Genomic DNA, 24,075 nt, shown 5'->3' with positions numbered 1-24,075 from the left:
TTTACTTTATTATTGTCTATTTGGGTTTATGGTTCATTGCTAAACCAAGTAGATTAAAGATTGGGTTAAGCTCTTGCTTAGTGTGAAAAGCTTCTTAATCTTTTCAAAGTTCACCCATTACGTAGTCTACGAATGCATCCCCTTTGAGAAGAAGGTGGAGGTGGTGGGACAGAAATCTGGTGGCCGGGGTATTGGTGGCTCATGGGGGATATGATAGAGGGAGCGTGCATAGGAGTGCCATCTGCCAAGAAAGTGATAGGTGTGGGGAGCGATGTTCTAGAAGTTTCCTCTAAGGCTCTTTGCAGTTCAGATCGGCCCTAAAAAGGGTCAATATAACTCATCATCCTTCCAAGCATAGAACTCTTGCTTCTTGCATTGGGTAAGACGTTGAGAAATTCATTGCGCTTGGCGCTTCATGATTTTTCCAATCCGTACCCCATGCCCCCTACTTAAGACGGGAGGAGCTTGTGGCTTGACATTCGTCATCATACTAACAGTTCTACGACATGGAGCTGCAAAGTGGCTTGGTGGTAGACCATCGCGTGCAAATGAAAGAAGTGGTGGCCGATGTGGGGGGTGTGGGTAGGGGGATCGTAGGTTCCGCATCTTGGAGTTGGCAGTGGATAAGGTCGGAGCAAACAAGGTCAAGCTCATGATCAAAATGGACCTGGGGTGTAATGTGAGAGGAGGGGTGGTGGCGACGGGATGGGTGGGGTGCAGGTAAGAGTGAGAGATGTAGGCATGGTCAACTTCAAAGGAGGGGTGGTAGGATGGAGAAGTGGGGGAGATGTGCCAAAGCCAAAGATCCCGTCAGGTAGTCCACGGTGCTGGTACCTCTTGAGTGAGGGAAGTAGGTGAGGGCGTCAAAGGAGGGCCATCGGGACATCCCGTTATAGATAGTTCAGCTCACAACTTTAAGAAATGTCTCCCATACACCATGACCTCCTCACGGTCCTATAATGATCCCTACACCGTCTTAGCGTTGAAGACCCTCAACAGGACTTCCCCCACTAAGAACTCCATAGTATCCCCATATAATGGCAAGTACGGTGACTGACCATGCTATGCAATGTAAGGGGAGTGGCTCGGTGCAAAATAACACACAGCAATGTGGATGACTCTGTCACCGCTAAGCTGTAACTGCACCCAAAGATATCTTGAATCCTCATCCTTTTGGACAATTCTAGAGATGGGATCTAAAAAGGAGAGGTACCAATGTGTAGGTCTTGCCTCAAAAAGCTGACTCCCACTCATAACTTGCTATGATGGTAAAGCCCTCTCAAGGCTCTGATGAGTCTCTATATAGAAAATGACATCCCTGCCTGTGAGAATCTCGCTCAAACCTCCTGGATTCAACCACAGGGTGCTACTGCAATTCCATACTACTAACCTCACGTGTCTGGTCTCATAGACCCCATGTCTCTATTTGGGACGGCACTCAATAATAATGACCCTACCATCTCTGTAGATAGCACACTTGCCCACTCTACGGGCCACCTCATGATCTCTCACCATCACCTCACGCTAGTGTGCCACCTGTGTTGGGGTGCGATCATCCCCCATGTACACGTGTGCGCTCTTCAGGGTAACCATATGTCTAAGAAAGCATGTCTGCTGGTGGCATCAGGGAATCTGATGATGAGGGGTCGTGCTCTCGTGTCATAACCTTGCTTGCCCTCCATGTATCTACAAAGGGGAAGAGGGGGGGGTGGGGGGGGGGGGGGGGGATGTTGGTTCCCGTCCACTCCTATCATCTGGCAAAGCGTCATGGTATCTGCCTTGGGCAAAGCCCCCTCCTGTAGTCCTTGTACTCACACATGGAGGGCCCTATCCTTCCTATGTTTCTCCTCCTGGAGAGTCTCATATGTCATGCTCTGTGGAGGTTTGTGCTTCTTCACCACCTCCAACCAATCTTTCTTGCTGGTCTGCAGTTCTTCTCGCAACTTATCACTTGCAGTCTGCAGTTGCTCCAAGTTCATCCTAAGACCCTCCTGAATATTCAATTCCCCTTCCTCCACTATATGGTCATTGATAGTAGCCTTAAGAGCTTTCATTTCTGCCTGGAGTTCCCCTTTCACTGGGGCAGCCTATTGGTGCATCTAGGTCTCTTTCAACATCTGAATCTCCTCCTCCTGGTGGTTGACCTCTGTTGCCAATTCTCCAATTCCAACTGTTTTTCATGCTAGTTCAAGACCCTATCCAGCACCTTCTGCTCGCCTTCTTGGTGTTGTTCTCCATGGTCTTGATGTACGCCTCCAGCTCCTGTAGGTTCATCCTGGCTATTTCCCCCTACTTGTTGCCTTGGGAGCCTGAGCAAGACGGGTGGGATAAGAGAGGCGGAGGGGGTGCGCACAACAGCACAGCAAGGGCGCATGGCGAATAGGAGCAGCATGCAGCACACTGGTGCACGCAACGGCGCACCAAATAGGCGCAGCTGGCGACGCCGATGCGCTATTGCAAACACAGCAGCACGAACAGGCGCAGCGAGGAATGGGCACGAACAGGGCGGATGGGCACCAACACAGTCTGCAACGAGAGGGGCAACCAGCACGCAGCGCGAATAGAGGGGGATACGCGAAGGTGTTCATGCCATGTGCACACACAGAGAGAGAGAGAGAGAGAGAGAGAGAGAGAGAGAGAGAGAGAGAGAGTCTATTCACCTAAGCATTCCAACTTGGCTTTAAAAAGTGCATAGATGTATATGCGTGTGTTCAGATGAAGTGATCACACGATTATTAATCATGTCTGAATGCCTTCTAAGTATTAAGACACTCTATTTTCTTTGAGATGGTGCGTGGATGTGTGCGCGCACGCGCCTGTGTGTGTGTGTGTGTGTGTGTGTGTGTGTGTGTGTGTGTGTGTGTGTGTGTGAGAGAGAAAGAGAGAGAGAGAGAGAGAGTTATATTAATGCCTTCAAAAGACCCAAAGGGTCTACAAGGCCAATGATGAATACTTGTCATGGATGAAAAAAGAAACAACAGCAGTAAACTAAAATTAAAAACTAAAAGCTGAGATCTGATACTTTGATATTATACAAGATGAAAAATTTAGATCCTACTATGCCGGGTATAGGATACAATAAGTGATGGGATATGGAAGAGCTGAATAAAAACACTCAATCATACATGTATGCCGAGCAAGGACCCATCCAGGATGTCCATCATGGGTGATACAAGAAGACTAGACATGTCAATAGTCTCCTGTGAGGATAAGGCTACTCAATGGTGGGCCAGGATCTCCTAAATCTGGGCTTTAATGAATTGCGAGTGGCCAGCGTCTGATGGGATGAGGGCGTCTAGCTCTCTGGAGTGTGCGCCCGATTTGATGCGACTTCGATGGGCCTGCTGCGAGGAGGCCCTGTGGTATAGACTCCCATATCAACTGTGGTGGGCTCTGGTGCCTCTCCCTCAGCTAGGAAAAAGTACTGATGGTAAGCTGAGAGGTGTTGGGGACAAGAATCTCTGAGTAATGATGGCTAAGCTCCAATAGGAAGAGTCCAAGGCACCTTTGATCTGGGTACTCCATGATCCAGGATAAGGGTCCAAAGCCCTCTCTGAATAGACAGTGAAATCTCCCTCTGATCTCATAGTAGACTGGACACTAGCAAACCTAGTGCTCCTCTGACTCAGCCACATCTGACAAAGTCTGCATGTATGTCCTCTCTGGGTATCCACTCGACTCTACCAGTCTCTATCCTCAGTCTATGGGATGATACCCTACGCTGAAAAATGGCTATCTTGTGCCTAAAATCAAGTGAGTATCATACCATACCAGGATGAATGCCCTCCTCTGGCTGCTCTCTGCTGTGATGATTGTAGTGCAAGTTGGAGGAGTCAAAGTGGATCCATCTCCCTCACCCTCTGCATACAAATGACTGTCTGGAACAAGGCCTCCATCAACGTAGTCGCACCAAAATCTACCTAGATGATCTGGTGGGGAACAAATGGTTTGCTACGTATCATCCATGATAACATCATGATCTAACTCCCTCTGCTAGTGTGCTGAGCTCAGACTCAAGTATAGATCCATAGAGCTTGACCAAGATATGTGTAGTTATTAGGATCCATGGGGTCTCCCACCTTATGGATAGACCCAATAGTCTGTGATGACCAGGTGGGGGAAAAGCCCACTGAGAGGGCCCCATTAAACATATGGTCTAGGAGGAATGCCAAGGTGTCACTGGCATAAGAGAGGTGCTCAGCCATAAGCCCCTCATGATCCTGTGATCGACCATTCTGAAGCCTGCGTATAGCCTTGGTACGAGTCCTTGTGTTGTTTACGACAATGTGCTCGTTCCTTGCGAGCGAGGAAGGTACCCGTTAATCCGTTCAACATCACACTTCTGGATTTGGCTGGTAGCTAATACAGCTTGCCTTTAATAAAGAGTATGCCTATATTTTTGCCTGAACATCTATTATCTTTAAAGAGTATAAGCCATTCTATTATCTTTGAAATGGTGCATGCATGTGTGTGTGTGTGCGCGCGCGCGCGCATGCGTGTGCGCACGCACGTGTGTGTGAGAGAGAGTAGGCATTACAGGTTGGCTTTAAAGAGCATGCCTAGGTGTGTTGACTATCATTGTGGGCTCTCTGTGTGTGTTTTGTGGGGGGGGGGGGGGGGGGTGGCTTGAAATTTAATTGTTGTGTGTCTAGTGGGTCATGAAGGCGATATTAGAACAAAGACAATCCTTGTGCAACTAAGGAATGCCAAACTTATGAAACCCTCACGCAGGCTTCACTGTGTGGAACATAAGTGACAAGCGCTTCAATTTCACACCACTTTCTGAGTCACAACGGAAAGGGATCTAGTTCTAGTCACCCTCATGGAAGCTAGTCTCCCAGAATTTTGATAACTGATCCAAATCATCCTCCAGAGAAGTCTGCGTCATCATAGGAACAGCACAGTTTGAAAAGTCTCTGAAGTGAATATACCCATCGCAAGTTGCAGTTGCCATGCATGCCCCACTGATGGTCATAGCAGTTAATCCGCCATTCAGATGGTTGTCAAGTGTGCTGAGTTGATCACCCGTTTTCGCATCCCATACATACACTTTCCCATCTGTAGATCCTCCAGTCACTGCTTTGTAATGATCCATGTATACAAAATTGACATCTCCCAAGTGGTTTCCCAGGGTTGCGTAAGGCTCTCGTATGTTCCTGAGGTCCCAGAGCTTTGCAGTCCTGCAAAAAACCATACGTTTAAGTATGTAATTTACATGCTAGAAACCTGCACACTAAGTTGAATGAGTTGAAAGTTAACTAGGGAAATATCTTACTCTACCCCTCCCGTGCAGACCGTTTCACCAGAAACAGGTGTAGAAAAGTTGAGAATTCCAAATTCATGGGCAGCAACAGTTGCAATAGTCTGCATCAAGCGAAGATCTACAAGCATGAAGCTCGACCCACCAGCAACAAAACACACGGATCCTTTGCACGTGAGGCCCACCGGCACACCTGGTCCTCTTGTAGACCCAACCAAGGCTCCTGTTCCAGGAATAGATGATGCTGATGTTACGTCCCACACTCGAACCTGTGATTAAAGAAAATTTAGCATCAACAGGAATGCATTTTACTTCACTGATATACATAGAAAACATTTGATTTTGTTCAGAAAGTGGTAATGTATGAGTCAACTCTTGGCCTGTCCATGGGCAGTACATGGGCAGTAGGAATTGGATGGGCCAGATTGCCTGTCCATCCTGACCAGCAGCCACGACGTAGCCTTCCATTGACAGGCAAGCACAGTTGTGTAGCCAGCCTAACATTCAATCACAAATACATTGATAAGGGGTTGTGATAATAGTACCTTCAAATCTTTAGCAGCACTGACTAATAAAGATGGATTATACCTGTGGTACACATACAACAATACAAGTCTGTACAGTACCCTCATCCCCACTTTCCACTTTCCAAGGTCCATGGAGAAACAGTTGAGATTTGCTTACTCTGCCGCTACAAGTTGTTTGATTACAGATTCATGTCCATGAAATGTCTTTTGAAGAGGAGAGTGCCCACGCTTCTGGCCTGATCCGAGAGCCCATAGTCGTATGGTACCATCCATCCCACCACTGGCAAGAGTAGGTGATCCATATTGGCTTCCTAACAAGTTGTTGGAAAGTGTTGTAACTGGACCAGAATGACCACGAAAGGTGCGCAAAGCACGGCCCTGTGGCAGCACCCATACAATCTCAGTATAGATACAATCTTGTCATTGCTATGATATCAAGGTCCACCTCACACTTTTACACCTTGCTACAAGTACACACGAAGTATAGCAAAAGGTTAAAGAACTCACTTTCTGCCAAAGCCGTATGGTATGATCCATGCTTGACGTCACAAGTAAGGTATCTGAACCATCACCACTACTTCGGGATGACAGTAGTCCTGTTGAAGGCACCATCCTATCCAACATTCACACATCACCAAGGTGTGTTCATACATTTATATATATCTCATACAATATCCCATCCATAATCCCCCCTCTTGTCATTCTCCTTCTACTTTATGCTGATGCTGTGGCTCGCATGAGTCACTCTTTAGAGGATGCTCACAAATTAATGCTTTTCTCAAAAACATCATAGGACTGCACTGACTGCATAGGATGCTGCTTCCAACTAATGGTCATGCAAAACACAAAACTCATACTGGTGAAAACCTTGAAAGTATCTCTTCCCATTGTACTCTATTGAAATCATTCAGTAAAGCCCGTGGACACATTGAAATAACTAAGCATAGTACCTTCATATCATAGATGGCAGCAATATATGAAGCCTAAGCTAGAGGCAAGGAACCACAAATACTATGCATTTGAAAGCACCTGTAAACACTCTGTTTAAAAGCTGGATTCTCAAAAAGTGCCTTTTTGATATTCTCACTTACTACTTTATGGAACTATGAAGAATTTGTTGGTTGGTTGTTTGAAAAAGGGGGGTGGGGAGGGATGAGGGATGAGAGATGATGATGTGGTTGTTTGATCTTGATTTCAAAAGATTCTGAAGAAAACTTCCCTTACCAGCCTCTTACGGTGTTTCCTCTCAGATTTTTGGAAGAGGCTGTGGGACAGTTTTCGGCCTAGGAAGATCACCCTCTTTCTTTGGCTGATGGCACACATGAGCTTGGCGGTCGGCACTTGGCTGGCAATTGAAGGTCGGCCAGCAGCTTGCCCGAGGTGCAACCACCCTCAGGAGTCTCAGTGACATTGTCTTTGGGATTGCTCGAAGGCTCAACAGGTTTTTTTTTTTTTTTTCAAAAAGAGACTTCTATTAAGTATGAGAAAAACATACAACAATCGCAGCTATAAGCCGGAAGAGAATAGAATCACCCCAATATGTAAGGTGATTTCAACCACTGAGGAGCATCATGATGCCATGTAAGACCTGTGGTACTAGAGGAAAAGAAGATGCCATGGTCCCATTCCCGCATAAATATCACACGCTTCGCCTGCGCAGAACGAGAGGGCCCCTGAATGCGAGCCCAAGTAGCCATAAGAGTGTGGATGATATCACCCCATTTAGTACTAATGCACTGAGACCCAAAAATCTAGACACCCTCAATAGCCTCCGTGCATCTAGCTCTCCAGATCTGCCATGCTGTAATACTGGCAATAATCTCCCAACTGGTGTCAATCCTCTGTCTAGGGGGTGTATAATCAGAGTGAGGAACATCCTGCAATAAACCATGCTGGGCAATACCTCTACGAATGAAAAAAACAGAATCTGTACCATTGCCCTCATAAAAAAGTTGCGGACCGGACTGGGAGAGCCAAGCAACTGCCCCCCAAATTTGCCCATAAGTTGGGCTACAGGACCCCAAATCTGCTGTGCAATGCTACACCCCCATAGACAATGTTGTACGGACTCAAAATCTGCCGCACATCTAGGACAAGAAGGTGCTACACCAAAAACTGATCTCCACTGATTGGTGGGGAGACCACCATGTAAGAATAACCAAAAGAAATGAGAGATCTGGCTCCTTCTGTATAAGTGCCAAAGTCTATGCCAATATCTGCGCTGTATCACTGGAGAAATATCATAGCTCTCCTAATGAGGCCTGAGAGTAGGGATCCTATGCATCTGTTGAGTGAGGAGAAGCCTAGCATTCCGAACAGTGAAACTGAAAAAAGGAATCCTTTTCAAAGGATCGAAGGCATCAATCCACTCCCACTCTCCTAGATCCCAGTGAAGATATCTGATAGGACTGCCACCATATAGCCACAAACACCAAGAGCCATGAGTCACTATCTGAGGAGAAGGATCAATGAACCAGTGCTTCCCCGAACGACCAACAATCCTCACTGGACTAAGCCTAGTGTTTGGTATGATCACCTCCATACTACATCTCCTCAATCTCCCACCAGGCATGATAGAATACATGAGGAAATCTGTATTCTCCTGGCCTGGCAGAGCAACGACCTGCAGAGGTATGCCTATCCTCGAAAAAACTCCTAGCCAACTCGGATGATAGTCTCCGTGAAAGGTCCCAGAAAGCCACTCATGCGGAATAGCTGCATCAATCTGATCAATACGAATGCGAGAGCCCCTAAGATGCTGAGTGGATGCAACTCTCCGATCCTCCGAAAGACTCTTAAAGGTCTTCCAAGCAAGAACTGTGTATGCGCATCTCTCCCATCCTGACCATTGCATATAACGAGATGCACCAAGTGGCCGACCAGCCTCATCCCTAATGAACTCGTTCCACATAATAGGTTGTCGGTCAGCCTCGTCCAAAAACCTAGGAAGCCTTTGTCGCAAAAAATATCTCATGCTTCTCCATGCTCTGACAATGGCTGCAATAAGAGGGGAAGATGGTGCCCTAATATTAGCCTCTGTGAACAAAAAATGTGTGTTGGGCATCCGTCTCTCCCGACCCTGGGTGTACATCTGAAAATCTGAGACAAGAAAAAATCCTTCCAAGACTCAGTGCCTGGTAGGAAACCTCTGACCACAAGTTTGCAAAGCAACGCCCTGCATTGAACATCCGGATCGATAATATTCAAGCCCCCCTCTCTTTTGGGCTGAATAACTGTGAGCCAAGCAACCCTGGCACGAGCTGAGGTGCCATCCAAGCCCGACCAGAGAAAATTGCGGATCAATCTCCACAATTGGCCAATGCACGCACAAGAGAAGCACCAACAAGAGGCAATAAACCAAGCTGAGGCAAGCAAAACCTGATTAGCCACCAAAGCTCTGGAGGCTAAATCTAATCTCCTGGAGCTCCAATGGAGGAGCTTCTTCCGGATACTCATAAGTACCAGAGCAAACTGCTGTGCAGGAGAAATATCAATCCCAACTTGGCATCCCAAATATCTAGCAGTACATCCTCTGTTGATCCAAGTAAAACCAAGCTTTGCACCCCAATCAACTCTTGGTGAATCACTAACCCAAAAACCAATAGATTTGTGCCAATTAACGAGTGCCCCTGCTGCCAAACAGAACTCCTCTAGTGCTACCCGGAAGGAACATAAGCATATATGGTGGCGGATTCTCCGCATCTTCACTATGGATAGGGCCTCAACCCAAATCATTACATGGGGCACTGTCGCTTGGGCCAAAGAAGCTGAGGTGGTCAGGGCTTACGAGGAGAATGGGGGTGGGCTAGCCCTTCAGGTCTCTCACCACCGCATTTCGGCAATACCAGTCACAGCCCCACCTACAGATCACTGGCGACCAGCCTCATGCAACAGATGGGAGATTTGTAATACCATTGCAGTTTGGCGCATATGGCGAGCTAGATGCAACAAAGGTGGACGTTGCAGGGTGGATCTGACTGCATGCAGAAGCAACGGAAAGCTTTCCTGAGGATCTGGCGGCCTGGCCCTTTTCTCACTGATAGAGGTGGTTACTCCACTTGGCATTACAGACCACCTGTTTGGTTGTTCTCACCCCCCCCCTTCCTCCCCCCCGGTATGAGATAGCCTTCTCCTCATAGAGCGGCCAACCGGAGGAGAAGCGTCTATTTCCTCTCTTTTGATTACTTGATTCCCGCCCCGTATATGAGGCGAGTTTGTATCTAGCCCCTCATGGCTGTTTTTAGCCATTCGTGGCTGTTTTTTAGTAACTAATAGAAGGATCTTTTTCCCGGAAAAAAAAAAACCTTCCCTCACCAATCAAATATTGGCTTAGCACAAAGGTTGTCCAAGGCACTGGTGGAACCGCATATGGATTTGAAGGGGAAGCTCTCCGTTACTCATTTGCACTTACTTAGATAGGCCTTAAGTTTGGTATCAAAGTTTACAGCTTCTGAAAACCTCTCTTTTCTAGCCATTCTTCAGTGTTGGTTGACTGATTAGAGGTCAGCCAGCTTCCAGTAGCATGAAGACCACTTTTTTAGAAACAGTTTTCTTTTGCAGTATAGCTTCAGCATAGGTTTTTTTTTACCTTGTGCCTTCTAAAGCTATAGAGGAGAAAATTTCTAAGACTTGCACAAGCATATTTGTATAAGATGACGGATCAACATGCACGAATGGACGATTCTTTCCACAGAACTTCAGTCATCCCTTCTAAAGGAACTCAAACCCACAAGCCGTCATTCCAGTCAACATGAGCTGCCATGCTTGTCAATTCTTTTGTTGAATGTTGCAAACTATACAGCTGAGGAGACCTGCAGTCTTAGTAGGGAAGAATGTAGCACGCCTCTCTCAATAGGTACAATTTGCAGGTCTAGCGTTCTGTACATGAGACCGCAGCCTCCATCAGGGAAGGGCTACCCTCAGACAGATGTGTTTATCACACATGGGGAAGGCTGTGACACACCTCTCTCAAAAGGTACAATTTGTCGGGCTAGTGTTCCATACTGCAGATGGGCAGCCTCCATCAGGGACAGGCTGCACTGGGACAGATGCGTTTCACACATGAGGAACTTGGAAGAATGTGGCACACATCCCTCAAAAGGTATAATTTGTAGGTCTAGTATTCCGCACACCAGAAGGGCAGGCTTTATCAGGGACGGGCTGCCAAGTGGATTTCACATGTGGATGCAGCTATGACCAGGCCCGGGTAGCTTACCAAGTCAGAAAAATTGGAAGTGGCATGGGCAGGTTGTTTAGACAAGCTGAGGGCTTTATGGGCCAAAGCTATGGCCCATGAGCTGCCCTAGCTAGCCCAAGTGTTGGGTACAACCCAACACTATGCAAATCCTACATGCAACTACATGCTATTCCTTAGACGCCTCGTACTTGGCTACAAGCCAAACACCTAGAACGCCTATCATCATTCCAGTGGGTGCCTCATAGTATGGACTGGCACTGCTTCATGTGTGGGACTTGCACACCTGTCACATGCACTTTGCACAGTGCTCATCATCAGTGCATCATTGTACAGCAATAGGACCCTTTAGGATATGAAAATGTAGTATGCCGTGGCCCCATTGTAATCCTCAGTCCAAGATATATCAGGCACGAGCTACGTAGGTCATTCCTCAACCTTAGAGTGTCAATTAGTCAGTCAAGTCCCTTAACCCACTTGAAGAGAATCATTCATGCATGTAGAGTCAGTAGAAGCCTTAGGGTTTGCATCAGATCATGGTCTGTATTTGCATAGCATTCATCCCCATGTGCATGTAAACCATTGCAGAAGCCTTAGAACTTTATTCAGCATTATTATTCTATTATTCAGCATTTATCACATTATACAAGTCATGTAGTATTATTTACGCAGTTGGCCAGCTCTGTAGCCAACCGGCCAACAACCACCCATGCATCATCATCAATCAACCAAGAAAGAAGCGCTTCAGTCCCTTCCATTTCTGAGCCTACAGCAGATTCAGCCAAGGTTGCATCCGTACGTATGTACCTTATTATAAGGTACATTTTAGTGTACAGTACCGTACTGTACGGATCCGTACGTGGCAATCCCCCCCCCCCCCCCCCCCCCTCAACCGACCTTTGGCCCAAGATCCTCCCATAGTTACCATTTTTTCACCGCCCGTAGGTGCCCGCCTGTATGCGTTTATTTATCCACCCATAGGCGATGCCCCCATGATGCACCAAGGGGGGTTTTGAACCCAAGACCTCTTGGTCCTAGGCAAACACCTTCACCACTTGAGCATCACCTCATTGGCAAGTATGTGGTAGTTTTTAAAAACATTTTGGGCCAAAAAAAACCCTAGGCCGGCCACTGTCGCTGATTTTAGCCGACTTATGCAAAGTGCGAACATAGCCATTCCTCTCATTGATACAGACATTGCAGCGAGAGATGATGATGAGGTGGTGCCAGCCGCTATACAGTCACCGCCATTGTAGAGCCAGAGCTGAGAGTATGATAGCGAAGGAAACATGTTGACAAATGGAGCTCTCAATTTGGTAATTGTGTTGTTGAATGTCAAGAAATGAATTGTTTTTTCATTCATTTTTCTATATATATATATGTACACTATATAGTATATTTTTTTATGTTTTTACGGACCTTATGTATTTAACAATCTCAACCCGTACCTGAATGTGTACCTTACCATACCTTACCTTACCGTACCTTTCCACCTTGATTTTAGCATATGCATACATCATCCTTTGCTCCATCCTCCCGGGTAGGTAAACGCAGCATATTCATGCATTTATCTTGCATATTCACAACCTAGAACAGTCCCAAAACACCCATCTCTCAGCCACAGTTTGCAGCCTTCCTACAGCCCCTTGGAAGAGTGCATTGGCCTTGAGATTGGATATCATTGGTGCTTCTACAGCCGTGTACAATTCAGCCCGACTCTTGGTCTTCCGAAGGTCTTGCGTTTGGCCTATCTAGAGTCCCGAGTCAGTTATTCTCTTCAAAGTAATAAAGCAAATACTCCTAGCAATAGGAGGGGGCCCTTCAATGGGTAATTTGGGACCCAATAAGGTGTACATATCTCTCTCTCTCTCTCTCTCATCTCTTAAAGTGTGAAGTGATAAAGTGGATTGCTAAAGACTCACGAAACTTAGGATAAAGAAGGCGGTGTGAGACTGTGTGTGACAGGATTCTACATCTACGCATAATGCCGTTGCATGTTACATTGGTATCATAGTTACCAAGAAACGTGTTTCTTCCATGAAAGATCTTGGGGAAACATTTCATGTTTGAAAATCACATTTCTTTGAAGGCTTTTTTTTAAAACTCTTTTTCTTCTTTAAGTATTAAAGTTTCATGTCATGATTTCGTATAGAGAATGACTTGTGTTACAACTAATGTGTAGCTATGATTTATTCAGTTCAAGTTTGAAGATGGCTATGACTTCTCTTGTAGATAATACAACTCATCTGATGTGTTAATTTGACATCTTGTGCAATGTGCATCAATATTTAGATGACTACCATGAGTTTATAACTTGCACTTTCTTATAAGGTGAATTTGGGCATATGTTCCTGGATTCATCTAGGTATATATATATACATAAATATTTAGAGTCTATGTATAGAGATATATGTTTATCTTTGAGTTTTTTACGAAACCTCTCGGACAGTGTTTCATGCATGGACCGAAACCTCCCGAAACTCGTTTCGAAACTCCCTATTTCGAAACTCCATGGCTACCATGATTGGTATTAGATTCAATTTGTCCATACACACCGTATCCTAGCGTGAGAGCATCCTTGGATGGTCAAACTTCGCTCCGGCACGACCACCGACCATCCTTGCTTGCATATCCTTCTCCGAAGCGAATTTTCAGATTCTCACCACAACTGTTTTGCAAATTTAGAGGCTTCCACTCTGATTTGGAAAATTGTTGGTAGCCACCCTGCGCGTGGGCAACTCAGGGATCTTTTACAGGCAAGCCTCATTGGTGAGCCTGCAAAGATCACCGACATTCACCCATTGGGGCACGGCTACTACTAGGTGGAGTTCGAGCCCCAGTGGCGTCAAACCAAGTCATGCATTGCGTACAGCATAGGCTTTCTTTGTGTGGTGGCAGCACAGCTTCAATCCTGCGTCTGACCCTCTGGCTAGCTTGTCGAGCTTCCGAATGACAATTTGCTTCCCAGGCCTCAGGAAGGAATACCTTCCTCCTCTCACGGTGATTGATGGTGCCATCGGGAGAGTGATGGACCCCCCCCCCCAAACCACTGCCTCGGCCCTCGCATGGGCAGCCGAGACTCCATCCCTTTGCATGTGTGGCCTTGCCGGATTCTGTCCTCACTGCATATCTATTCCTAGCCTATGGGGTGACCCCATCTAGCAGCGCGTGGAGTATTCAGGCTTTCCAGGCCAACGCTTCATTTGCAAACAGATGGGTAATTCATTGCCCTCGGTAGCAATCTAGGAGACCGCCTCCGGTGGTTCCTCCCCCCGTTTCTCGTGCTGATCCCCACCAGGGGACAAGGAGAGAGGCAGGCCCTCAGGCAACAGAGCACCAGGCCCTGACTACAAATGACCCAACTGCCGGTGAATGGCGAACGGTTGGCCCGCGCCCAAGCCGCCAGTAGACAACCACCAGAGCCAAGCGCCGCCGCCGCACGCACCAAACTGGCAGAGCTCAGGTGGATTCGGTTCTGTCATACAACCATTACGAGCATTTATCTCAGCATTTTCCCGTTGGTGACACGCCCTCTCCAGTCTCGGAGCGAGCCCCTCCGGCCCCACCAATATGGCGGCCAATCCCTCGTCGAGATCCCCCCCCCTCCCCCCCCGCGGGCCCCCCCGATCCCCAATGTTCTGAGAGGCCGGCTGGCCCGGCGAGCCCCTCCCATCAGCTTTTCTCTCCGGTGGATCCCTCACAGCATCACCCCTCCCCAACCTCTCCACCCTCTCTCACCGACTCCCCCACCTCCTCGCCCAGTCTCGACACCGACTTTACCCACCACAGTGCACCCTGCCCCACCTTTATCATCTAAGCCCTCCCTCCACCACTTTCTGCCTCTCCGCAACACTCTCGACACCACCCAATAGCCCTTGACCCAGCGTGGAGGCAACCGGCAAGATTAGTCCGTCGCTTGATTCACCGATTTTCCGGGCCGGTAAAGATGACCATTGCTGCCTCCCCGGTGAGGGCTCTCTCACCAAAGTCTCCAGGTGGGGCCCCACGATCCTAGGACAGCCTGTGGACTACAGTTTCTTCCAGTGTCTGCCGATGGAAGGTACCGACATGTTTGAGGAGACAGTAGCTCCTGTTCGGGTATGTAGTTTTTCACCACTCCAGGCCCTCTACGCCAGATAATGGCGCGATGATTCTCTCTTTCCCTTTCATCGGGGATAGTGGGATCCTAAGTTGGTGGCAGCTGCCATCCAGGGTCAAGCAATCGAGCTCTCCCACCGTCTCCAAGATCTTCTCATCACCGACATTCTCACCCATTTTTGGCCTCTGGCTAGGATGGAGCTTGGAGGTTCAGCCCATCGAGGCCAGGACGGGGAGATGGTAGTCTCCAGTGTGGAGGTGCTGCTCTTTGTGTTCATGCATACTTCTGTTGTGGTACCTCTTCTCCCCTCTTCCAGATACCTCCACTGTGATCGATGGAGTCCGGAGCATGCATATGTGCGCGCTCGTACAGAGTGGCGTCACATGAAGGTCAGGATTAGTGCCCACCTGGCATGCCTTCGCCCCCGCACGGATTGGGATTATTTCCCATCTAAACCCTCACCCAACACTCTTCGAGTGGAGGGCAGTTCCGCTAGTGCCGCATCACACAGAGATTGATATGTGGATTGTTTCACGGAACATTCAGGGTTTAGGGGGCCTCAGTGCTTTCATAGACGAGGTGTCCTACGAGGCAAGCTTCAGAGGGCCATAATGGGGGAACCCATAGAGCATCATCTCTCAGAGGGACGCACCCGCAAATGCAGGAAGATTCTTCCAGGCAAGAGTCACACTTTTTGGTCCCCATCCTTCGGCCCCTCAGGGACACATGGAGGGGTGTGTATATCTGTCAGTGAGCAGATAGCATTGGCTTCCTCAACATTTATGCTCCAAACGCTACTGCCGCGGTAGAGCCCTCTTTTGGAGCTCAGTACGGCATGCCCTTCCTCAGGCTGACTTTTGGTGCTTGGACGGTGACTTTAACATGATAGAGGCAGCAGAGGACAAACTTGGAGGTGGCACGGCCACAGTTTCAAGAGCAGAGTACTCAGCTTGGGAGGAGATGATTCTTGCAGTTAGGGGACAAGACCCTTGGCATCTTCCAGAGTTTGGGGTAGCCCTGGGAGCCTCTGCTTCTCGAGATCAGATAGGAGGAGCACCGGCCCCAACCTCTCTAGACTAGACAAGTTTTATATTGATGAGTGGGCTTGCAACCGAGGGAGTATGATCGGTATTTTGGCAGGTACTTCATTTTCTGATCACGCCCGGTTATTTTGTCCTTAGAGGACCCCTTGAGGCATGACATGCATGTGAGCTCAAGGATCCCGGACAGCCTCATTCAGGACCCCAAGATATGCAGTAGGATAGAGCATATATGGGCAGTATTGGATTTTCTTTCAAGGTCTACTGCGTGCACATTGGATGAGGGCTTAGGGGAGATCAGCAATTTCTTGAAGGAGGCAGCCCAAAGCCAATTAGAGGGTTTCCGGAAGCAGGAGAGGAGTTTGAGGAGTCATCTTGCCTCTTTACAGTGTCTTCAGGAGAGGTCACCGGATAGCCAGTGGATCGAGAGTCAACTTGCTGCCACTCGCACAGAGATTAGATCCATAGAGGAGAGGAGGGTGGAGTACAAGTATCATGCTAGGGCCTCTTTCTGGACTCAGGCAGGCGACAAAGTCACAGGGGATTTCTTTGAGATAGCGGGCCCCACAAGAGGAGAGACGGTATTCGCAAGTTGTGTGGCCAGGATGGAGCTATTGTTTCAAATCCCCCCCCCCCCCCCCCCCTAGGTGAGAGCCATCACCACGGACTTTTTTCGATCCCTCCTCACTAGTGCCCCAACATCTCCAAAGGTGGTGGATGCCAGCAAGAGGGTCTGGTGGCATACGAGAGAGGTGGTTCCCCCTTCTCTTCGGTCATTCTTATTGACACCATTTACTGCTGAGGAGTTGGCGAAGGCATTGACGGCATTTCCCAAGGGCAAATGCTCAAGGGCGGAAGAGCTTCCAGTCTCCTTCTTTCTTCGCCATTGGGACCTCATGGAAGGTGGCCTTCGAGCTGCCTTCAATGAGATTATGATCACAAGTGCCATGCTAGAGAGGCTCTCAGAGGCTTGATTCACTTGATTCCCAAGGAGGGTGGCGACACATTGAAGATCCAGCAGTGGAGACCCATCACTCTTCTAGGGACAGCCTATAAGATCTTGGCCAAGGCCATCAGCAGGAGACTTCAGGCTTTTCTCCCAGACTTGATCCACGACACTCACACCGGCTTTGTTCAGGATCGGAGCATTATGGACAACATCTTTACCTTCTGGGAGGCGATGTGTGGGAGAAGAAGAATTAGGGTTAGAGTTCATTCATGTGGGAGACATACACAGAGAGAACAAGGGAGAGAGAGAGTTGTGGGGATAAGTCAACTCATGATATGAGTGTGTGACTCCCCTATCACACATGTATATTGCACTAGTACACATAGTGCACTTAGTACATTAAAAGTACTAAGTGTACTATGTACTATAACTTATGGGCTTGTACACACTATAAGGGTGGGCATTATGCCTTTACCCCAACAACCTCCCACTTAAAGGCAAAGTGTCCTTAAGTAAAGGAAAAGAAAAAATCAGCATGTACATGATAATATACAAGGCCATATCAAGGCTGAAACTGGCCTCATCCAATGCCCATCAAGTGTCTGCAATGAGCAAACCGCTCCGGAGGCAAACTTTTTGTCAACAGATCAGCCGGGTTGTCATCCGTATGAATCTTCACAAGCTGAATTTGCTTGTTCTCTATCACCTCTCTGATGAAGTGATACTTCACATCCACATGCTTCGTCTTTGCATGAAAGACAGGGTTCTTTGCCAACTGGATGGCACTCTGACTGTCACAATGCAACAATGGAATATCCCCTGTATAACCCAAATCAACCACTAACCGAGATAGCCATAATGCCTCCTTGCATGCCTCTGTGGCTGCAATATACTCGGCCTCTGTAGTAGATAAGGCTATGCACTTCTGCATCCTGGATATCCATGACACAGCACCTCCTGTGAATGTAAACACATAACCGGTAGTAGACTTCCGGTTATCTGGATGACCGGCATAATCCGAATCCGTGTAACCATGCACTAATGCATCCTGTTTGCCAAAGCAAATGCACATATCCTGTGTGCCCTTCAGGTATCTCATGACACCTTTCACTGCTTCCCAATGCTTCTTGCCAGGGTTGGCCATGTATCTAGAAACCACTCCCACTGCAAATGCAATGTCCGGCCTAGTAGCAACCATGGCATACATGAGACTGCCACAAGCTGAAGCATACGGAACCTTGGCCATATCAGCCCTGTCTCTATCTGACTGTGGGCTGTCCATAGCACTGAGTTTCACATATGGAGGCAAAGGAGTACTAGTCTTCTTCCCCCCGTCCATATTGAACCGCTACAAGACTTTGCCAATGTATTCCTTCTGAGACAAATACAACACATGCTGATTTCTGTCCCGAAGTATCCGCATACCCAAGATGTGATTTGCATCACCCAAATCCTTCATATCAAAGGTTTGATGCAGCCTCTGCTTCAAGGTATCCATCTCCTTACGAGATTTCCCGGCAATCAACATATCATCAACATACAAGATGAGGATCAATAGACTGCCATCCAAAGCTTTCTTGGTGTATAAGCAGTGATCTATGTCACTTCTCCTGAATTTCTGTGATTTCATGAATGTATCAAATTTATGATACCATTCTCTTGGTGCCTGTTTGAGCCCATAAAGACTCTTTTTCAGCTTGCATACAAGCTTCTCCTTTCCACTCACTGCATAACCCTCTGGCTGCTGCATATATATCTCCTCATGGAGATCACCGTGAAGAAAAGCAGTCTTCACATCCATCTGAATCAAGTCCAGATCATCATGCGCAACCAAAGCTAACACAGCTCTAAGTGTGGTCATTTTGACCACTGGAGAGAAGATCTCATCAAAGTCCACACCATATTCCTGCTTGAAGCCCTTAGCCACTAACCTGGCTTTGTATCTTGGCTTTGCATCTGGTGCAACTTTGAGCCTGTAAACCCACTTGCATGGCAAAACCTTCTTGCCTGCAGGCAAATGCACCAACTTCCATGTACCATTTTTGTGCAGAGAATCCATCTCTGACTTCATGGCACGCTCCCAAAGAGCCTTGTCTGCCCTCTGTAAAGCCTCCTTGTAACATGAGGGCTCCCCACAGTCAGTGAGCATCAAGTAGTCAACCCCTGGAACAAACCTGTCAGGGGCTCTGGAGGGTCTTGTGGACCTCCGTACCCAATGACCATCATTTGCAGGTTGCTGTCCAGCCTGCATATCACCCATTGGTGGCTCCTGTTCCATGCCATAAGGCTGAAATATCATGCCCGGTATCTCCTCTAACTATGGTATATCCATAGGGATATCTTCTGCCATCTCTGGCTGTCCATTTGGACCATTTTCAGCACCATTTAAGGGCTGGTTTTGCTGCTGTAATGGCTGATTTACAGCCCTTTGTTGTTGTCCATGATGTCCATCATCATCAAAGATGACTCTGCCAGGCTCCTGTTGCCTTGCAGGCTCCTTATACATGCATGTTTCATCAAAAATGACATCATTGTTGCGTATAATCTTTCTATTTACGGGATCCCAAAGTCTATACCCCATTTCACCTCTGTCACCATATCCTAGGAATATGCATTTGTGAGACTTAGGATCAAGTTTGGTGCGCATTTCCCTGCGTATGTGCACGTACGCAACGCAACCAAACACTCTCAAGTGCCTGTATGACGGAGGCTTCCCTGTCCATACTTCCTCTGGCACTTTCCCACCAAGCCTCGTGTTAGGTGACCTATTTATAAGGTGAACGGCTGTCATAACAGCTTCAGCCCAAAAACCATGAGGTAATGCAGCATGTGACAACATAGAACGGACCTTCTCCTGAATGGTCCTGTTCATCCTCTCTGCTGTCCCGTTTTGTGGAGGATCATAAGGAGTAGAGAGCTCCCTCTTGATGCCTTTAGCATCACAAAAGTCCTGAAACTGTTTGGACATATACTCTCCACCATTGTCGGAACGCAAAGCCTTCAGTGTTTTGCCAGTTTGATTCTCAACATGAGCAACAAACTTCTGAAACACTGAGAATGTATCGCTCTTCAAACGAAGAGGATAAACCCACACCTTGCGTGTGGCATCATCTATAAAAGACACAAAGTATTTTGCCCCTCCCAAAGAAAGCTGAGGCATCTCACATACATCTGTATGCACAAGCTCTAACTGAGCATCTTTCTGTCCAAGAGCTTTCTTGTGGGGGCACTGTAGTTGCCTACCATATATACAATGCTCACAAAACTGAAAACTTGAAAACTTTAGAGAAGGCAAGTAACCCAAACGAGACAATTGCTCCATTCCTTTGACACTCATGTGTCCCAACCGGCTATGCCACATAGAGATTTCCGGTAGCTCGGTTGCATTTACATTAGCATGGTGACAAACACCTGCATGCATGAAATAAAGAGTGTCCACCTTAGAGCCTCTGGCAACAACCAGTGAGCCCTTACTAATCTTCCACTTTCCACGACCAAATGTGGTAACATAATCAGCATCATCAAGCTGTCCAGTAGAAAGCAGGTTCTTCTTGATCTCAGGCACATGCCTGACATCATGGAGCATAAGCTGTGAGCCATCTGAAAACACAAGCCTCACATCACCTCTGCCAAGAATCTTGCATGCATGGTTATCACCCAAATAAACCACTCCTTCATTGCCAGCAGTATACCTGACAAACAAGTCTCTGCAACCTGTGACATGAAAGGAGGCACCTGAATCAATGATCCATGAGTGCATACCATGACCACCTGTAAGAAGTGAATGGGCATCAAGTGAAGATGTAAAGAGGACCTCATCCTCACTGCCACCTGCATGTGACACATTGATTTCTTCAATCTTGACTCCACTTTTGCCCTTTGGCTTTACATCTTTGGCTTCATCTTTCTCTTTGTCTTTGCCTTTTCCCTTTTCCTTTTGATCATTTTTCCATTTGTAGCATTGCTTTTTAATGTGTCCCTTCTTGCCACAATAATGGCATTCTAAATCCTTTTTGGAGCGAGACTTGCTCCTTCCCCTTTCTTGGCTTTTTCCCCTTTGTTGGGATCTCCCACGTGCATTCATTGCATTGGACTTTCCAACAGAGTTGTTTTTCCTGTTCATCTCTTCTTGAAGAAGAGCACCCTCAACATCTGCATATGACAGCATAGCATGCGAATTGCTAGTGGCTGTCCTGAATGTGTCCCAACTCTCTGGCAAAGTGCATAACAGAAAAGTGGCTTTGAACTCATCGTCCATTGCCAACTTTTGATTAATGACCTGGCTGACAATACCATTAAACTCATTTAGATGGGCTGTCATAGACGCCCCTTCCTTCATCTGAAGACCTATGAGTTTCTTCAACCAATACACTTTGCTTGAGGCACTTTGTTGGGCATACAAGTCCTGCAATCTCTGCCACATTCCCCAAGCTGTCTTCTCTTCACGAATGCTGAAAAGTAATGAGTCTGACACAGATAACATGATAGTAGATCTTGCCAGCTCATCCATATCTTCCCACTCTTCAGCAGCAGTAAGAGAAGCGGGCATTACACCCCTTTCTTTGATAGGCTTGTGCTGCTTTTTCTGGAGCAACACATTATAGCACTGGGTTTGCCAAATATCATAGTTATGTGAGCCTTCAAGCTTCTTGATGTGAAGCAATGAAGAGCTCTCGCCTGTGGTTGCCATAGCAAAATGCAACCTGTCAATGCCTGACTCCCTGCAAAATGTGCAAACACTGCACCAAAAGCACACAAAGTGCTCACAGTTGTTCTCCCAAGCTTTATCTCCCACTGCGGAAGCACAAATGCAACTTTTCTCCCACTGTTTGTGATGAAATCACCAAAATCTGGTTGCTGCAGATTTTGGACAGCACCTTAAATATGCTCTGTTGCCCTTCCAAAGTACTGTACAACAGTACCAATTGCTCACAAATGATGTACCAAACCTGTACCGGCAAGTACAGCAGCTGAAATTGAACCTTTTCCTCACTCAAATCAGTGTACAACCATGCCAAAACTTGCACAAAGCTGTGCCAAATCTGTACCAGTAGGTACAATAGCAATAAATGCTCTCCTGGCTGTCCAAATGAGTGAAAATCAGACTTTTACAGTCTTGTACACTGCATACAACAGTCCCGAACCGAAATTGGGCAAAAGCCCCTTGACTGCAAGCTGATTTTTGAGGATTCAAGGCATAAATGTCTTGCCTGCTGCTTTGCCAAGCTCAACAAGCATACGAACTTGAAAAGCCCCTTGATTTAAGATCAATTGCTGATCATATATGGTACATTGACGCACATGAAGGCATCCAGAGTGTTCACGATGCTTCCCCCTGGCCACATATACATCAAATACATGAAACCCCCTTGATTTACAGGCACATTGAGTGCTTGTAAGGCATCAACACATTATCCACAGCATCAAATGCGATTGCCTGCATGCAAATCAACCAAATCGGCACAAAAGCCCCTTGATTTGCACTGCAATTTGCTGCAATTTTGCCCAAATGTGCGATTTCTCACATCATACAGCATGTATGAGTGCTTAATTGCACAATTACATCAAAAGCCCCAAATTTTGACATCCAATTTCCTGCAAATTGATCCTGATTGTGACCAATTTCCTGCAAATTGATCCTTCCTGCAAATTGATCCTGATTGTGACCAATTTCCTGCAAATTGATCCTGATTGTGACCAATGTCACCCAATTTTGCCAATTTTGCTCAAAAATTGAGCAATTGGGCACCTGTACCTGCTCAATTGATTACTGTACTTGCTCAATTGCAAATCCCAAATAAAAAATTGAAGCAAATACCTTGTAATTTTCTGATTTTTCTATGATTTTTGGTGCTGCTCTGCAGAAATTTGATGCTCTGTTGCGGAAGGGGGTGATGAAGCTGCTGTAGTACAGAGGATCAAGACAGCAACCTATGCTCTCAGCTCCGCACTGTGGTATGCTTGCTGCTGAGAATGGATCGCCCAAATGCACTTCAAGCATCCCCAACTCATGTGCTTAATCGATTGTTGGAGACGAAGGAAGTAGGAGACTACCACCAGGTATGCGCCAACGAACCTGCATAGGCTACCACCAGGTATGCGCCTGGTGTTGGTGCGCTGGTTTTTTCTTCGCTCACGCCTACAACGCTGGCTTTCTCTTCGCTCACGCCTGCTTAGTCGTTGGCTTACGTGTCTAACGCCCAGCGCTAATACGCTTTGTAGCCAGCCGAATCACGACCAAACGCCTCAACGCCCACTGCCTACGTGTCCGCCTGGCTGCTGTGATTCAGCGCAGAAGTGGCTGCCCGCCACATTCTCCTTCCGCCCACCTGCCTGCGGCTGCTGCCTTGTGGTTCGCTTGGCTGCTGCGACCCTGATGCAAGCTGCTCACGTTGAAGGGCCTTGCTGCGAGCGTTGATGCCTTGCACTATCTCTTCAGTGCTATGCGCTGCTCAGCAAAGCAAGGGCTGAGTGCATGGAACAGTACGACTCACCTAATGAGGGTGACAAACAGCTACAGTACAGCTCGTTCAGCTATCAAGGAGAAGAGGGAAGAGGGAGGGATCACTAAGCTCTGATACCAGTTGTGTGGGAGAAGAAGAATTAGGGTTAGAGTTCATTCATGTGGGAGACATACACAGAGAGAACAAGGGAGAGAGAGAGTTGTGGGGATAAGTCAACTCATGATATGAGTGTGTGACTCCCCTATCACACATGTATATTGCACTAGTACACATAGTGCACTTAGTACATTAAAAGTACTAAGTGTACTATGTACTATAACTTATGGGCTTGTACACACTATAAGGGTGGGCATTATGCCTTTACCCCAACAGGCGATAGCTTTGGCCAAGATGCGGCAACGGAACCTCATTGTGCTACTCTTAGCCTTTGAGAAAGCTTATGATAGGGTGGGTTGGAGCTTTTTGGAGGGCACTATGAGCCGCATGGGATCCCCCATGGAGTGGATTCGTGGAGTCTCACGACTTTACTCAGCCTCACACAG

At 47.3% G+C, this 24,075-nt stretch overlaps 1 protein-coding gene across 2 annotated transcripts in view; it reads right to left on the bottom strand.

Annotated features, from left to right (window-relative positions):
• Positions 1-4,414: 4,414 nt before the first annotated feature.
• Positions 4,415-24,075, bottom strand: part of LOC147638633 (uncharacterized) — a 56,489-nt gene continuing 36,828 nt past the window's right edge. For both annotated transcript variants that reach the window (XM_086798559.1, XM_086798560.1), the window contains 5 exons: positions 6,295-6,400; positions 5,945-6,165; positions 5,806-5,848; positions 5,276-5,529; positions 4,415-5,180 (listed from right to left, as the gene is read on the bottom strand). In XM_086798559.1, the coding sequence (XP_086654685.1) occupies positions 4,811-5,180; positions 5,276-5,529; positions 5,806-5,848; positions 5,945-6,165; positions 6,295-6,400 (994 nt within the window). In that variant the 3' untranslated portion in view covers positions 4,415-4,810. The remainder of the gene's footprint in view (positions 5,181-5,275; positions 5,530-5,805; positions 5,849-5,944; positions 6,166-6,294; positions 6,401-24,075) is intronic.

The sequence above is a fragment of the Cibotium barometz genome, chromosome 5 (assembly GCF_041138505.1).
Source record: "Cibotium barometz isolate CiBa-2024 chromosome 5, ASM4113850v1, whole genome shotgun sequence".
Classification (NCBI taxonomy): domain Eukaryota; kingdom Viridiplantae; phylum Streptophyta; class Polypodiopsida; order Cyatheales; family Cibotiaceae; genus Cibotium; species Cibotium barometz.
This window is presented reverse-complemented; position numbering and strand designations above follow the sequence as displayed.